Raw genomic sequence first — 17,922 nt, 5'->3', positions numbered from 1 at the left:
GTATCCAATGACTCTGGACAGATTGACAGATGACACTTTCACGACTACTGACTGAACGCAGTGCCATCCATGACATTCCAGAATATCCAATCAATACGTAAACTAAATATCAAAACAATAAATAAACTAAGTCACTACAGATCTGTGTTACTGTAGTTTAATTTCTCCAATATTCGGGTCAACATTTACTCCCAAATTTGGGGCCATTTTCACTACAATTCGGGGCCATTTTCACTACAATTCGGGGCCATTTTCCCCTGCACCCGTTTATCCGCTGCGAACGTCAGTTTCGCTGTTATGTTGCCGGCCTCTCGTAAACGTCACATTAAAAAGATATAAGCCTTTATATATGTCCTGAAATGATTCATCTTACTCCGTGAAAATCATGTCCGTTTTAACAATGTGCGCACAAGCCGTTTGCTACAAATGCCGATTTCTATGTTCTCAGCCATAAGCAATGCGCTCCTCACATCGATGTACCGCGTCCACAAGAATACAGGTACATATGTAGCACGCAAAGCCGGGAGGCCGTGCACAAAGGCGATGCTCGACTCTGAGTAACTGCAACAGATTCCATCCTGAAGTACTTCGAAGGTAGATCCTTTGAGTAATTCTGCTTATGGTGTTGTGCCTCGTTTGTTGGTGATCGTATCCATTTATCCGTTTCAGTGCACTGACCCAATATTCTAGTTTTCTCTCCTGGCTGGCGACCAGTTATCACAAAGCCCCACGGTTACATCTAAATCAGCAACGCGTCAAATCGCCATGAAGAAAAAACGGAATTTTGATATGTCGAAACTTCCAATAATGTTTATACGGTTTTGTAGTTATACATATATAATTTCAAGTTGTATGTCAGTCCCCAGAGTAATAAGACTAAAATAATATGTTTAGGTATTATCTGCTATTAGAAATCTCGAGAAACGATGTAGATCTAGGCCTATGTGTTTTGCCATGGTGTGTTGTCAATGTTAGAGCAAGGTTATCTGTATATTTAACCACACTTAATTCAATTTGGAACCAAACTTTGCCTTGCTGAGTCTGAGGACGTTTTGAACAGACCTACTCTGAGGCTATAGTTTTTAATTCTCTTTCTCACACAACTTCAGTCAATATATTTCACAGCACATATTTAACCCTGTAATGATCAGTTGATGAGAACATATTTTATCATCCAAAACTGGCTCCCACAGGAGATATCGCTTGGATGAGATCAAGCGATATCTACACTGTAGATATCGCTGCAATGAAATTACATCACAATGCTTTGCAGACCATTGTGACGTCACTGGTTACCATGACGTCACAATCAAATGACATCACTAATGGCTCTTCTACTGAAGCTGTTAGCAGTACTTTTTACACTGAAGACACTACTAATTATTGTCTACAAATTGAAAAAGTTGGAAGAATGATGTTGGATGATAAATAAAATCTCACCCTCCTGTCTTTTGATATCAAATATATCAACACTCGTTGATAAAAGTGGCAAAAATCCTTGGCAAGCCTCGGAATTCTTCCACTTTTATCAACTCGTGTTGATATATTTGATATCAAAAGACACTAGGGTGAGATTCTCTATATGTGTATGCTGTTAGTATGTTGGTTTGTTGTTTAACGCAGTACTCAGCATTATTCCAGGTAAGACTTTACGCCCGTATCCCTCCCAGAGTTGGAATAAACACTCTAAATGTAAATATATAAGGGATTTCTGATGATTTGATTGGTTTCTTTGCTGATCATATGTCCCGTTCATATTTCAACAAAATTAAAAAAGTGACGTTTTAACTTCATCTTTTGATGTTTACACGATTTTTAACCAGAATTGCTTTTCATGAGGAATCCCTAAGTGAAACAATTCTGTATTCTCTCCCCTGCTTACCACGATCGTGAGGATCGGCAAAGTTGGACAATAAATTAATGTTTCTTTTTCACTCAAGGTTTCATTAAACAGTTATTTACATATTCGCATTACCCCATTAAACAGTTATTTACATATTCGCATTGACAATAAATTAATGTTTCTTTTTCACTCAAGGTTTCATTAAACAGTTATTTACATATTCGCATTACCCCATTAAACAGTTATTTACATATTCACATTGACAATAAATTAAATCTTTTTCACTCAAGGTTTCATTTTTGACACATTACTAAATCACCATTCACTGCGTTATATGGTGTATGTTTTGAAATAAAAATATTAGATATTTACTCGGAGCATTGAATTTCAAAAATAGCACATCAGTGATCTCGGTTTATATATTCTTTTATCAAATTACCTATCATCATTTTGAAATGTCACCGACAACCCTACAATCGTTTAGAATGTTTTGGAAAATACGCAAACACAAACGCCGAAGTAACTTTCCGCCTTATTGGACAGTGTTTACAAAGTCACGTTAATGTATGCCAGTTATGAGACACCCATTACATCCACGTGCGTTTTTCAAACTCAGCTGCGATACATACATCCTTGAATTGCTCTTACATTTCAGAATGAAATGATAAACGGTCTTTGTCACCAATACAAACTGTCTAGATATACTTAAGCAACATAAATTAGGTGTGAAAATGAAGGCTGTGCTTGGAAAACTGCACTTGTTTGAAATGAAAAAGCAAAATTCAGATATTACACTGTATCATTTTCTCCTATTTTGAGAAATACAGTGGCTCTATGTTTTCAGAATATGCATGGGTAGTGTATTGTGGCAAGAATTAGGGAATTAGAAAATAGATACATTACAATGATTTGGTAAACTCAACAATTGTCAAAGTATCCATCCTTTGTGACGGCATGATTGATGCAAAATCACGCACAACAACATTTTTGGGGGCATTTCGGACCATTTCTCTTGGTTACAATGAAAAACGTAAAACAAGTAACAAGCCACAGATTGTCGGAATGCTTCTGGCTACTTACATGGCCCATTTATGTATGTACGATCCCTGAATCAATGAAAGTCCCCACAGGAAAATATTTGATGGTTTTATCTGTTTGGTATACAGTGTGTATTTACATAAATGGTTATGCCAGGAAAACATTTTTTTGGAAAGGATATTAAACAATTTATTTTGTTAACATGGTTAATGTGTTGTGGTTTAATGCGTCACTGTGCAATATGACAGGTGACCTGTAAATAATCAAGTCTAGGCCAGACAAACCAGTGATGTATGTTTTGAGCAACATATCTCACTCCATCATGACACACAATGAACCAAGTCCATGTACCAGATCATTCCAATCCATTTGGTTTCATCTTCCCCGTATGTTTGACTACTTGAACCCGTAAAGATCCGGGGTAGAATAGGTCTTCAGCAACCCATACCTGCCATTAAAGGCGACTATGCTTGACGTAAGAGGCGACTAACGGGATTGGGTGGTTAGGCTCGCTGACTTGGTTGATGAATGTCATCGTATCCCAATTGCATGGATCGATGCTCATGATGTCAATCACTGGATTGTCTGGGCAAGACTTTGTTATATACAGACCGCTGTCATAAAGCTGGAATACTGCCGAGTGCGGCATTAAACAACAAACCAACCAACCAACCAACCCTACCTTGAATTTAGAACCAAACATAGTCATGGTGATCTCTTGGTCTGAGTGCCATCTGAACAGCCAATATACAAGGCTTTAGGTTTGACGTGTATATACTGAGGGAAACAAATAAGGGAACACCACTTTATCACACTGTTCCTTTATTTATTTCCAGATTTTCACCCACAGAGCAACTCAAAGCATGCAAAGAAACCTGGAAAAGAATAAAGGAATGTGTACTTTCATGTGTTCCCTTGTTTGTTTCCCTCAGTATATGTATTTTACTAACACAACTTCAGTTTAAGGCGGGTGAATTTATATCACCTCAGATATATGTATAATGATTAATTGTGTGGTCACAACGCGTGATTTTGCTGATGAGGAGTAAACATGCCCTAATATAATAGATTGTTGTTCATGCTTTAGGAGTGTCAGGTAGCCGAGTGGTTAAAGCGTTCAATCATCACGCTGAAGACCCAGGTTTGATTCCCGACATGGGTACAATGTGTGAAACCTATTTCTGGTGTCCCCCGCCGTGATATTGCTGGAATATTGCTAAAAGAGGCAAAAAGCTACTCACTCACTCACTCACTGTTCCTGCTTTATTTGACTCCTTTCTCTGGTCCAGACTCACACATTACAGGTTGGCTTTGATGTTGCTGGAAAATGGCTGCCTGCAGCATAATCTCACTCACTCACTCACTCACTCACTCACTCACTCACTCACTCACTCACTCACTCACTCTGCTTTGATGTTGCTGGAAAATGGCTGCCTGCAGCATAATCTCACTCACTCACCTCAAAGACTGTTGACCTATTTAACCTATTTCAACTACAACAGACATGTTTGAACAGCAGTAGCTGTAAATGGTGTTTCCTTATCATGCTGGTCGGCTGATGTTAATGGTTATCATCAATCAGTAGCAGAAATTCCAATGTTAGATATTGTGCAAATTCAATTGGCTGAATTTGAGCAGGCAACAATACTTCGTATCTCTGCTGTCAGGAAATACCAGAAAATTGAATCATCTTGCATAGTGAGTAAGTGAGTTGGGTTTAATGCCGCTTTTAACAGTATTCCAGTTATATCACAGTGTGTCAGCTTAATGTGGGAGGAAAGCCAGAAGTGATGCAGGTCGCAGACGTTTACCACTTCGGTGAAACCCACGAGCACAGGTATGGTGCTGACAAACCTAGAAACATAATCGGGGCGAACCGGGATTCAAACCCACAATCATAGGTTTCTAGCGTGCCCAAGGGACGCAACTCTGCACAGCGAATTGCAGTGGTTTAGACGACTGGGCCACCCGTGCTCCCCACTGTTGAACAACCTCCGGACATCTTCAAGGATTGCATGACAAACAACACAATCCATAAAAGTTGTTTCTATTTCTTTCCACGAGAGGGAACGGGTGGCACTGTTGTCTAAGGCGCCATAAAGCACTTTGTAGAGTTAAGCCCCTGAGGCCTGCTGGAGCTATGATCATGGGTTCAAATCATTACCAAACAGAAAATTGAATCATCTCACATAGGTGAGGTGAGGTGAAATAGGGTTTAACGTCGCGTTCAAGATTATTGCGCTTTTATATAGCGACGTGCATGTATGTGGGTGTGTGTTTGTGTGGCTGCTTGTACTAGTCCGGACTGTTGCTGATTTATAGTGCTAGCTCACTGAGATACCATGCCGCAGGTTAACATGAATACCCCACACAGACACAGTATACTGACTCCGAGCCGACCAGTCCTTGTTTTAGCCCCTTAATGCCGAGCGCCAGACAGGGTAACAAAAAGTACCATCTTTTAACGTCTTTTGGTATGATGCGGTCGGGGATTGAACCCCGGACCTTACGCTCTCCGGACGGACGCTCTACCACTAGACCACGGAGGAAATGAACCTGTGTTGATTCTGGGATATAAGAAAGCCCCAGCTCTCGTACATGTCAAAAGAACCAATTATTATTGTTATTGTGTGGATTTAACAGGTGACATGGCTTCTTGTGTTGTTTCATTGAACTGTGAGAATTATTGTTCACAATGTGTTGTTTCGAACTTACAGTTGTCTCGAAGTAACAGCATGGTCCCAGTGTATTCCTTCTTAATTCATCCTTTTTGGTTGTGTCGAACCTCGTCTAACTCAAAGTATTTAGTATTTTACTCTCAATCAGTATATGTTTCCATTATGTCTCAATATGACCTACAAACTATCTTTGTCTTTTCTGTGGTGAGGGGGCACGGGTGGCCCAGTCGTCTAAGGCGCAGCGATTCACTGTGCAGAGTTGCGTCCCTTGGGCACACCAGAAATCTATGATTGTGGGTTCAAATCCCGGTTCGCCCCGATACCGGTGTTCGTGGGTTTCACTGAAGTGGTAAACGTCTGAGACCTGCATCACTTCGGGCTTTCCTCCCACATTAAGCTGACACGCTGTGATATAACTGGAATACTGTTAAAAGCGGCGTTAAACCCAACTCACTCACTCATTTTTCTGTGGTGCATACACCATCTTTTTCATAGGTAAGATGGCGAAATATCTGCCACACTGACACTTTACTTGCTGAGTGTGGCTTTAAACAACAAACTGACCGTTTACAGTTGGCAATGCTTTTATGCAGGACAATCTTGCTGTTGTCCTCAATACTGCATGCTGACAAACTAAACCGTGTCGGGATTGGATACTGTCTAGCCACTTAGCCAAACAAATTTTTGCCAAGCTGAAGCACTAGAATGGAGGTAACTCTGTGCTAAGTACGTTGATAAAGATATGCAGTCGTGTATATGTTAGTGTCAATTGAGGCACAATGGATGAAAATATATTTCAATCGTAATTAGCGTGTGTTTGGTGCAACAGTTATTAAAGGAACATTTAAGTAAGAATCAATGTTTGTAAATAAGAACGAATGATAATTCCAATCCAACCGTCAATTTATTCCATGATATGGTCGAGATATATTCAGAAGGATAGGATTGACCGCAAAATTAAATAAAACAACAATGTATATAGCAGTCAATGCAAAAATCATTCTAACAACACAAATTTGCTTTTCGATAAATAATCGATCAAAAACATAACATTTTACCAAAAATACAATTCTAAACGTTAGATATCATAATAACAACAATGTTCACAAAATTGTTTACACAAATAAAGTTTACATATCGTTTTATACGCTTCGCATTTCGACAAACAACAGACACGAGCTAGCCTCTCACTCAGCCACATAACAAAATACTAGAGTTATCGTTCTTGGCACGCTCTTCTCGTGCGCTCACACAACAAGCCTATAAATACGAACTTTAAACATAAACCTCATAATGTTATTTACTTTGTGTGTGACTTTGATTGATACTTGTGTTGGGAGGTAAAACATCTTGATGCACTGATGTATCATCCCAGCTCAACTTTTGGTGGTGTTCTTGTGGAAACTACTGAAGCCTTTTAGGGCCATTTGTTTTTTTGTTTTTTTCAATACCATCTTGAAATTTCAAGATACTAAGTTGAAATTTCAAGATACTATCGAAATAATTAAAAAAAACAAATGGCGCTAAAAGGGTTCCGTAGGAAACAGCTCTTGATAACGCAGAAACATGATAAAGGAACTCTTTTATGTTTTCAGAGAACACCACAACATCCACATTGATAATGGAAGTACAGGGACATACACAGAATCCTGGGCCTGTTACTGAAACAAATGTAACCAGGGACTGGGAGAGACCATTGCTGGACACAGGTGATATTAAGAAAGAACCTGACTCTGACATGCTGGAAACAGGTGATCTCAAGAACCACTTTGTGTCTGACACCGGAATAAACACTGACTACGACACACCATTGCTGGAAACCGGTAATCTCACGAAACACTCTGTTACTGAGACAGGAATAAACACTGACTATGAGACCGCATTGCTGGAAACAGGTGATCTCAAGAATCACTCTGTTACTGAGACAGGAATAAACACTGACTATGAGACCGCATTGCTGGAAACAGGTGATCTCAAGAAACACTCTGTTACTGACATAGGAATAAACACTGACTACGACACACCATTGCTGGACAGTGATGATCTCATGGAAGAGTCTGTTACTGACAAAGATTGCCGGGGTCATGCAAGGCAGTCACATAAGTGTGATGAGTGCGGGAAAACATTTATTCAGTCAGGTGACTTGAAAAGACACATGCTTTGTCACAGTGGAGTGAAGCCCTATCAGTGTGGTGAGTGTGGGAAAACATTTACCCAATCAGGTGGACTGCACGCTCACTTGAGGATTCACAGTGGAATCAAGCCATATCGGTGTGTTGAATGTGGGAAAGAATTTACACAATCATGTAACCTGCAGTCACACATGAGAAGTCACAGTGGAATCAAGCCTTATCAGTGCAAAGAGTGTGAGAAAACATTTACACGCTCAAGCCACCTTCAGGCCCATCTGAGAATTCACAGTGGCATCAAGCCATATATGTGTCGGGAATGTGGGAGAACGTTTACTCAATTGGGTGACATGAAAAGGCACATGCTTTGCCACAGTGGATTGAAGCCTTTTCAGTGTGGCGAGTGTGGGAAAACATTTACACGCTCAATTTACCTGCAGACACATATGCTTGGTCACACTGGGTTGATATCTCATCAGTGTAGTGAGTGCGAGAAAACATTTACAACATCATCTAACCTGAAAATACATATGAGATCTCACAGTGGAGTCCAATCCTTTCAGTGCAATGAGTGTGAGAAATCATTTACAAGATCGAGTCATCTGCAGGCACATTTGAGGATCCACAGTGGACTCAAGCCTTATAAGTGTCATGAGTGCGGGAAGACATTTACTCAATTGGGTGATATGACACGGCACATGATTTGTCACAGCGGAGTCAAGCCATATCAGTGTGAGGAATGTGGGAAATCATTTACACTGAGAGGTAATCTAAAGACACACATGAGGAATCACAGTGGAATCAAGCCTTTCAAGTGTGCTGAATGTGGGAGAGAGTTTGCACAGTCAGGTACCCTGCGGTCTCACATGAGGAGTCACACTGGAGTGAAGCCCTTTGAGTGTGAAGTGTGTAGGAAAGCATTTACAACATCCAGAAACATGCAGCGACACATGAGGAGTCACAATGAAGTCACCACAGCATTGTTGAGTGAAGCCTCATCAGTGTAACGAATGTGAAAATACATTTTCAACGGCCAGTCAATTGCAGGGACATGATTGGTGACAGCTTAGTGAAGCCTCATCACTGATGTAGCGAAAGGCATGTGCTACAGCCAGTCATCTGTGGAGACAGGCAGTGACACTGGAGTGAAGCCTCATCAATGTAGAAGCGAAAGGCATGTGCTACAGCCAGTCATCTGTGGAGACAGGCAGTGACACTGGAGTGAAGCCTCATCAGTGTAGAAGCGAAAGGCATGTGCTACAGCCAGTCTTCTGTGGAGACAGGCAGTGACACTGGAGTGAAGCCTCATCAGTGTAGAAGCGAAAGGCATGTGCTACAGCCAGTCTTCTGTGGACACGCAGTGACACTGGAGTGAAGCCTCATCAGTGATGTAGCGAAAGGCATGTGCTACAGCCAGTCATCTGTGGAGACACGCAGTGACACTGGAGTGAAGCCTCATCAGTGTAGTGAGCGTGAAAAGTACAGAAAACATTATCAACAGCCACCCATTTCTAGGCGCAAATAGTACAAGACTGAGTACCTATTTGTGGGAAGTCATTTTTGAAAATAAATCACCTGAAAGAACACCTAGTGTGTGACGAAAAATAATTTTGTAATGCAACTGGACATGTCTCTAATAAACTAATGATCTTGCCAGATGCTAGAGGATGTTGACGAACATTGTTGTTGAAAGATTTGTGCATCCCACTAAATGCAACTGCATAATAATTTTCAAGAACGTCTTGTACCAGTAGTATTTATATGTGTACATTGCATCATTTGGCATGATATTTGTTTTAGAAATAGCAAAAGGGCACTGAAGTAGTCACAGTCTGTAATGGGACAACCAGAACCTGTTAACTCTATCTTGGTAGAAAGGGGTTTTTCAGAACTCTGTCTAGGAAGTCAGTGTGCATCACTTAAAGTGATGGTTCTGTTGTACATCCAAATAAATTTACCTTACCTCAGCGGTGTTGTCTCTTGATTTTAGCAGGGTAATATATAGCTACATTCCTAAAGTACATTCCTACTACTACATACACACACGGGGGGCACGGGGGGCCCAGTCGTCTAAGGCGCAGCGATTCGCTGTGCAGAGTTGCGTCCCTTTGGCGAGCCAGAAACCTATGATTGTGGGTTCGAATCCCAGTTCGCCCCGATTATGTTTCTAGGTTTGTCAGCACCATGCCTGTGCTCGTGGGTTTCACCGAAGTGGTAAACGTCAGAGACCTGCATCACTTTGGGCTTTCCTCCCACATTAAGCTGACACGCCGTGATATAACTGGAATAATGTTAAAAGCAGCCTTAAACCAAACTCACTCACTCACTCACATACACACACCTGTGGATTTTCCAGGTTAGAATTATTCCAAGATTCCAATAGCTCTCATAAGGATCAGGCGTATAAATTCTGGAGTGAATGAAGCATTCAGGCAAACATACATTATACATTTATGCTCTCAAAAAAAGAAATAGGGGGCTCTTATTAGAATATGATTTTGGTGGAAAAAAACAGAGTTGAAAGATACATTTCGTGGTTTATGCTGACGGCCTGAACTGTTATACGACAGATATATTTTTCCTGAATTTAATTGCCCATAATTAAGGGTGTATATAACACACGCATGCATATTATACACGAATAAATAAGTCTTGTGTGCATTGATCAATCGGAATGGGTGCTAATTGGGATTGTTCACTTGCCAATATATTAGCTAATATCGCCGTGGGCGCTTATTACGTCGAATACGGTATATTGACTTGTATTTCATCGTGGCATTACTTTTCATACATAGACGCTACAATTTGCTCTGCAGAGTTGCCTCCTGTGGGTAGGCCAGAAACGCTACAGAATCCCGGTTCACCCCAATTATATCTCTAGTTTAGTCAGCACCATGTGGTGACTGTCTTATACCTGCATCACTTTGGGCTTTCCTCCTGCTCTGTCCACTGGACCACAGAGGCGTCCTGAGGTGAGGGTTCTGGGGACAGTGGTGGGTATCGCCAATACCCATGAGTTTGTATACTCCACAATGGAGGAACGCACAGTGCATACAAACCTGCATCAGCAGACTCAGTAGAGGAATGTGAAGAAAGGTAGAGACTGATACAGTCCCTACTGAATTTAAGGATTTAGGTTATGTTTATGCCATTACAATAGATGTTTTCTGACAGAAATTGTCATTTATACCCGATCATACAACTTTCCAGATGCCTGGTATTATGTTCCCAAACCCTAAAACATTAGAGCCTAATTAATTTCCAGGCGTATATATTATTAGCAATTAAGATGCATGAAAAAAGGTTCGTTTCTTATTTTGAATATTTGAACTGATTTTCATTGTTGCGAAACTAAGACGTAGTAGGGGCGGTCGGGTAGCCTAGTGGTTAAAGTGTTCGCACGCCACGCCGAAGACCCGGGTTCGATTCCCGACATGGGTACAATGTGTGAAGCCCATTTCTGGTGTCCCCCGCCGTGATATTGCTGGAATATTGCTAAAAGCGGCGTAAAACCATACTCACTCACTAAGACGTAGTAAACACTGAGAATAGTACCGTGACACTATGTAGTCAACATTTGAAACAGATCAACAAAAAGTCACTAAACGACAATTACTGTAAGCATTGCTGTGCATTCATTTACTGCATAACTGCTTAGGACTAAAAACTAACACCAAAACACAAGTGCTTTGAATGAAATATGTCATCATAAACAGAACCATACCCGCTACAGCAACCCCCTCCAGACCTCCTTTGTTGAGCCCCACTACGAAGCACATACGTTACAAATTTCATTACAAACACAAATGACTGCTTTTTAGCCATAAATAGATTTTTCAGTGTGACTGTCGTTGAAAATACGATTTAATCTCTTGAAAAATTTGGGGCGTCACCATTAGAGCTTCAACTTTCATTGGTCCAGTGGTTTTCGAGAAGAGGGTGTATGATTTTTTTTCGTATTTTCTAATATGGCTGCTGTCCATAAATATGGAACAACATATGGTGACCATGTCTTTCTCCAAGGTTCAGGCCACTGGCCCTTTATTTTTGTGGAGATTTTAAAAATAAATAAATGAAGATGGCTACTCGGCGGCCATATTGAAACTCCAATTTCAACCGAATCCATCAAGCAGAGAAAAAGAAGTAGAAAATGTTACAAGTTCATTGTAACCATGGTAACGCTACGGGTATGTTAATGTCAAGATCAGAGGTGAGGTGAAATAGTATAGGTTTGGGGGTCGCGTTCAAGACTATTGCACTTGTATAGCGACTATCATGCACGCACGCGCATCAGTTAAACTTGAATACCCCACTTAGACGCAGTATACTGACCCCGAGCCGATCAGTCCATGTTTTAGCCCCTTAATGCCGAGCGCTAGCTAGGCAGGGTAACAACAAGTACCATCTCTTAACGTCTTTTGGTATGATGCGGAGGGGGATCGAACCCTTGACCATACGTTCCCCGATCAGACGCTCTACCACTAGACCATTGAGGCAGTCAGATCAGATCAGAATTCTGTAAGCACTTTTTAGTGACACCATAGTCGCGTCTCGGATCATTCATACATTTCTATACATGAATAGGTAAAATAACGACTTCCTCGTTAGAAATGGCAATAAAATGAATTGGCGTACACAGAAATGTAAAATTATAGTGATTTATTGACAAAGAATGCTATTTAAGCAAGGCACTAGTGTATTGCATATCTGACTATTTGCGGTTTTGTTAGAAATTAATAGCCCTCGTGTCATAAATAGTCACAGAATGGTGAGGTGAGGTGAAATGGGGTTTAATGTCGCGTCCAAGATTATTACACTTATATAGCGACGTGCATGCACGTGTATGTGTGTGTGGCTGCTTGTACTAGTCCGGACTGATGCCGATTTATAGTGCTAGCACACTGAGATACCTTGCCGCAGTTTAACATGAATACCCCACTTAGACACACTATACTGACTCCGAGCCGACCGTTTTAGCCCCTTAATGCCGAGCGCCAGACAGGGTAACAACAAGTACCATCTTTTGAAGGTCTTTTGGTGTGACGCAGCCGGGGATCGAACCCCGTTCCTTCCGCTCTCCGGGTGGACGCCCTACCACTAGACCATGGAGGCGGTCTTATTTGAAAGAAGTCATTGTTATCTTTGAATGAAGTTCGAAGATAGAGATATGATGTCAGTGGCCATGCAATAATTGTGAAGTTTCGTGTTCCATAAATGTAAATAGTATCAATGTACTTTTTGTCATTATGTCAAAATAATACATATCATGCGTCTACAATCATGTCAATATTCTGAGACTGTACTTTGGGCATGTACTAGTGGAGTATCAAGATGGTGAGACTGCTTATGGTTTTGCCCCAATTGGGATTTGAGGTTAGGTATATCCAGCAGTATATGGTACTGTGTGAATGGGTCAGGTGGTCTTCGCAGGGTTGACTGGTCCAGACTGGATTATTTAGGGGCTGCCACCAATAGCTGGAATATTGCCGAGAGCAGCGTTTAAACAAACAAGCACATTTAGTTAAAGGGAAAGTTCGATTCAACTAATGCATGAAAAGATACCAATTGAATATATTAAAAGTAAAGGTATGTTTGGAGACTATTTCTGCTTAAACTGTAAATGAATAGAACTAGAAAAAAATGAATATCAAGTGGTAACATTTCAGTCTATTTCATAACATAGTTACTACTCAAAATATGTTCAAGAACATTCGACTTTCATGTGACTGTAGTTAATCTGTCTGGCCATTGCATATTAACTCGAGTGTTCCTTAACTTCTTTTGAGTTGTATATATCCGGCTCCAAACAGGATCTAATTGTTACTGTTAACACATGCCCACAGATAATGATGGCCTCAATCTCCACTTTTAGAACAGAACAAACCTGAAATAACAAAGCCTAACAAATAAATACGAGTTGTGTAATATCTGCTTGCCATGCCCATAACTTTTATTCATCATCCCAAACCTAATTTCAGTTGCACTATTTGCTAACCGTGTGGCTGTTTTATTCAATTGTGCTAAAACCGTTTGCGACGGGTTCCGTTTTATGTGTTACCCATTTAATTAGCTACGTAAACTGGTTCCACTGTTGGTTCGCACTACAAGCTCAGCGCTTTTAGCCTTCTCATTTTCATATAGACAAGAGCCCAGTCTATTAGTATGCTTCTCACAAAAGTAGCACGCGAAGTCAAGAGTTTTAGGTCTTTTGTCAGGGCATGATCACTGGTAAAGGCAAACGAGGGCGAAGGTAGTAAGTTCGTAAACTGGGCCGCGTCTCTCATCCATAATATCACAATATTGACGACGCGCAAAGGGATGATGAATAAAAGTTATGGGCCAGGAACCAGTTTAGCAAGCTCGTCACAGCGCACTCTCCTACCCAGAGTTCCATGCGAAGTTATGCAAAGTCGACAGCGGCGGAGTGTGGTCACAAGCTGGGCCTGACCCACTTTGTGTTAGCTTTGACCATCGAAGTAGATGTAAGTATATGAAAGAGAATACCAGTGTCGCGGGTGCCAGTCATTGCCTTGACGGTAAAAGTACATGATGGGACACTGAAACAATTTTGAGCTCCCGGAACCCGGAAGTGATTTTTGGCAACAAGTGCAGTTAAAAGCAGTGTCATAATGTGTTTTATTACTTGCCGGTGAAGAGATCACACGTTTAATAAACATACAGCTGTATTACACATTGTGTAATACCAAAACGCATGCTTATGCACTCTCGGAACACGTTTCACGAACAAATATTGAAAGCTCTCAACATCCCTTGGCTTATTCAACGACATTGCGTGCGGAGATGATAGAACACTGAGAGGAGCTCGATGACGCTCGATGACCCTAGCAACCTTGTTGCTAGGCTGACGTCACATGGCATTGTTTCGCTGAAGGATCTTGCAACAAAATTCCACAAATTATTGTGACCATATTGTAAACTTTGAGTTGCACGGCCCCATTCCACAAGTCATGCCCTGCTTATACGGACTTCAGATTTCCCGAAACCTCGGTTCCCGGACGATTTTCATTGAAAACGAAATAATTACTAGATAAATTAACCCGAATATACAGAAAATCAGTTTCCGGAACCGGATGGTCATTTTCATACACAAAACACTGAAATGCAAACAAAATTGTCTCACTTACCTGGAAAACACACTTCCGCTGGTGGTAATCCTTTGATTCGTGAGAAGTCAATTAACCAAGTGACACTGAGTTACGTTTGAGACGAGCCTGTTTATTGTACATGTAATCCCATTTGATAAATATGGCGTCTGTGGAGGTCAGAGGTCAAAGTTGTGACTTCAAACTGTGAGTATGGCCTGTGTGTAGGCGATCTGGGCAATTTGGAATTATTGTTTAAAATTCAAACCTCAAAATGTGGTAAAGTTCAAACTTCCATGACAGATTTTTTGAAACGTTTATGTCTTGAATAAAGATTGAGTGGATGTTTCTGTTTGCTCTGTCATCTGTCATGAGTTGCATAATTGAAGGGAAGTAACTCTTCCAATAAGAAGCTAGTTTCAGTTATACAGAAATTCGTTTATACGGACGAATTGTGAAATGATGCAAGTGTCCGTATAAACGAGGCACGACTGTATTACTGTGTTAATCTCAATTGGATTATGCCGTGGATCGTGTAGCTGTCAGCCTATTTACACTTGACAGTATAATTCTAAAAACGTTATAAATGGCAAGTAATAAATAAAATACTAAACTCGCTCCCATGTAAAACCAATTCGCTCGTCAGATACCACAACTATTCACTCATTTCATAAAATTGGTATTACACGGGAGCTCGTTTAGTATTCTATATTTATATTTGCATCCTATAACGATGATTTTCAACCAATAATTTGTTTTTGTATATTTTAATCAGTTTGTCTCATTCTTTCATATCATAATACATATATCTTTTCTTGACTTCGTAAAGTCATCGATCCCAATTGCGTGGATCGATGCCCATGATATTAATCACTGGATTGTCTGGTCCAGACTCGATTATTTACAGACCGCAGTCATACAGCTAGAATATTGCCGAGTATGGTGTTAAACAACAAACCAACCAACCAACATGACTTTGTCTGACATTGTGCATTTGTCACTGTCTTGGTTATTAGTTTGAGTGTGAAGGCTTTTTGGTAACGTCATGACGAAGATGCAGGAACATGATATTGATAAATATGATAAACATGATAAAGTTAAATGACAACTCTTTTATATTTTCAGTAAACACAATAACATAAACCTTGATAATGGAAGTACAAAGCCAGCCTCAGAATCCTGGTTCTGTTCCTGAAACATATGTAATCATTTACTGTGAGAGGGCGTTGCTAGAAGCATGGAATCTCCACAACCACTCTGTCACTGACACAGATGGAAAGACTCGCTGTGACAAGGCATTGCTGGAAACAGTTGATTGCAAGGATCACAACCATAATGCAAGTCCAGCAAAACAGTTTGAGTGTAGCAAGTGTGGGAAAATGTATAAGACGTCAGTTCAGCTGAGGAAACACATGGAGTGGCACAATGGAGTCTCGCTTCACAAATGTAGTGAGTGTGGGAAAGAATTTTCACGAACGAGTTACCTGAGCAGACACATGAAATGTCACAGTGGTGTCAAGCCATTTCATTGCACTGTGTGTGCAAATGGTAAATCATTTCTTTTATTATGTCAACTACAAGCTCATATGAAACGTCACACAGGAGTCAGACCTTATCCGTGTAGTGAGTGTGGGAAAGAATTCACAACAAATGGCCATCTGAAGAGACACATGAAGACACATGAGACTGGTCAGAGTGATGTAAAAGAGAGACCTTATCAGTGTGGGGAATGTGGGAAAGAGTTTGCCAGATCAGGTCATTTGCAGATACACATGATAAGTCACAGTAGCGTCAAGCCTCTTAGATGTGGTGAATGTGGGAAAACATTCTCACATCAAGTGTACTTGCAGAAACACAGGAAGTGTCACACTAGAAAGAAATCATATGAGTGTAGTGAGTGTAGGAATACTTTTACACGATACTGTGATTTGCTAAGACACAAGTCATGCCACCATGCAGTAAAGTCCCATCTGTGTAGTGAATGTGGGAAAACATTCACACGATCCAACAGCCTTCTGCTTCACTTGAGGCTTCACAGAGGAATTAAGCCTCATGCTTGTAGCAAGTGTGGGAAAGCATTTACAAAAAGAGCGGACCTTCAAAATCACATGATATCTCACACTGGAGACAATCCCTATCAGTGTGGTGAGTGTGGGAAAACATTTACAAGATCAAGTAACCTGAAGGCCCATTTAAGGATTCACAGCGGACTCGAGCCTTATAAGTGTAGTGAGTGCGGTAAAGCATTTACTCATTATAGTGCCATCACAAGGCACATGGTTCGTCACAGCGGAGTCAAGCCATATCAGTGTGAGGAATGTGGGAAAACATTTACACTTAGAGGTACTCTGAAGACACACATGAGGATTCACAGTGGAATAAAGCCTTTCAAGTGTGCTGAATGTGGGAGAGAGTTTGCACGATCAAGTACCCTGCGGTCTCACATGAGGAGTCACAGTGGAATCAAACCTTTTAAGTGTGATGAATGTGGGAAAGAGTTTGCACGATTAGCTAACCTTCAGTTTCACATGAGGAGTCACAGTGGAATCAAGCCTTATAAGTGTGATGAGTGTGGGAAAGGGTTTGCAACTGCAAGAACCATGAAGATCCACCAGAAGAGGCTTCACATTGGAATCAAGATTGGTGAAGGTGGGATGGCAGTTACAGAACCAGAAGCATGAATAAACATGTCCTCTGCACATCCAAACTGGGTTCAAGTATAATTCCCGACAATGCATAAGGGACTTGTCATGTGACCCCTTTTTTGATACCATACCATGTGTTTTTGATATATGGAAAGCTCGTGGAAATGTACATGCAGCAGTGTCAAAACCAATCTCATTAAAATCAGATCTTAGTTCTCGCTACCGCTAAACAAAGATCTGAGGACATCCGATTACGGGTCACGTCAGACCCTCCTTGCGCGAACTTTGACAAACCAATGGAATGACCAATCAGAAGGCAGCTTTCTCGTACTTTACGGCACTATTTTCAAATTGGCGACAACGCTTCGAAACATATTTTGACAAATTATCGATTATAAATTTGAAACCTGAACAAAAGAACATTCTGGAAACGCTAATAGATTGTCCAGATAGTATGGATTCTGTAGTTAAACCCGTAACTATCGT

The 17,922-nt window shown here is 40.8% G+C and overlaps 1 protein-coding gene across 1 annotated transcript in view; it reads left to right on the top strand.

Moving 5' to 3' along the window:
• The first annotated feature begins 508 nt into the window (after window positions 1–508).
• Window positions 509–17,922, top strand: part of LOC139454911 (zinc finger protein 721-like) — a 66,226-nt gene continuing 48,812 nt past the window's right edge. Inside the window, exons 1-3 of the mRNA XM_071236515.1 lie at window positions 509–594; window positions 7,155–8,691; window positions 15,939–17,378. Of these exons, the coding sequence (XP_071092616.1) occupies window positions 7,181–8,691; window positions 15,939–17,378 (2,951 nt within the window). The 5' untranslated portion in view covers window positions 509–594; window positions 7,155–7,180. The remainder of the gene's footprint in view (window positions 595–7,154; window positions 8,692–15,938; window positions 17,379–17,922) is intronic.

The sequence above is a fragment of the Haliotis cracherodii genome, unplaced genomic scaffold (genome assembly GCF_022045235.1).
Source record: "Haliotis cracherodii isolate W230 unplaced genomic scaffold, xgHalCrac1.p SCAF_11, whole genome shotgun sequence".
Taxonomy (NCBI): Eukaryota; Metazoa; Mollusca; class Gastropoda; order Lepetellida; family Haliotidae; genus Haliotis; species Haliotis cracherodii.
This window is presented reverse-complemented; position numbering and strand designations above follow the sequence as displayed.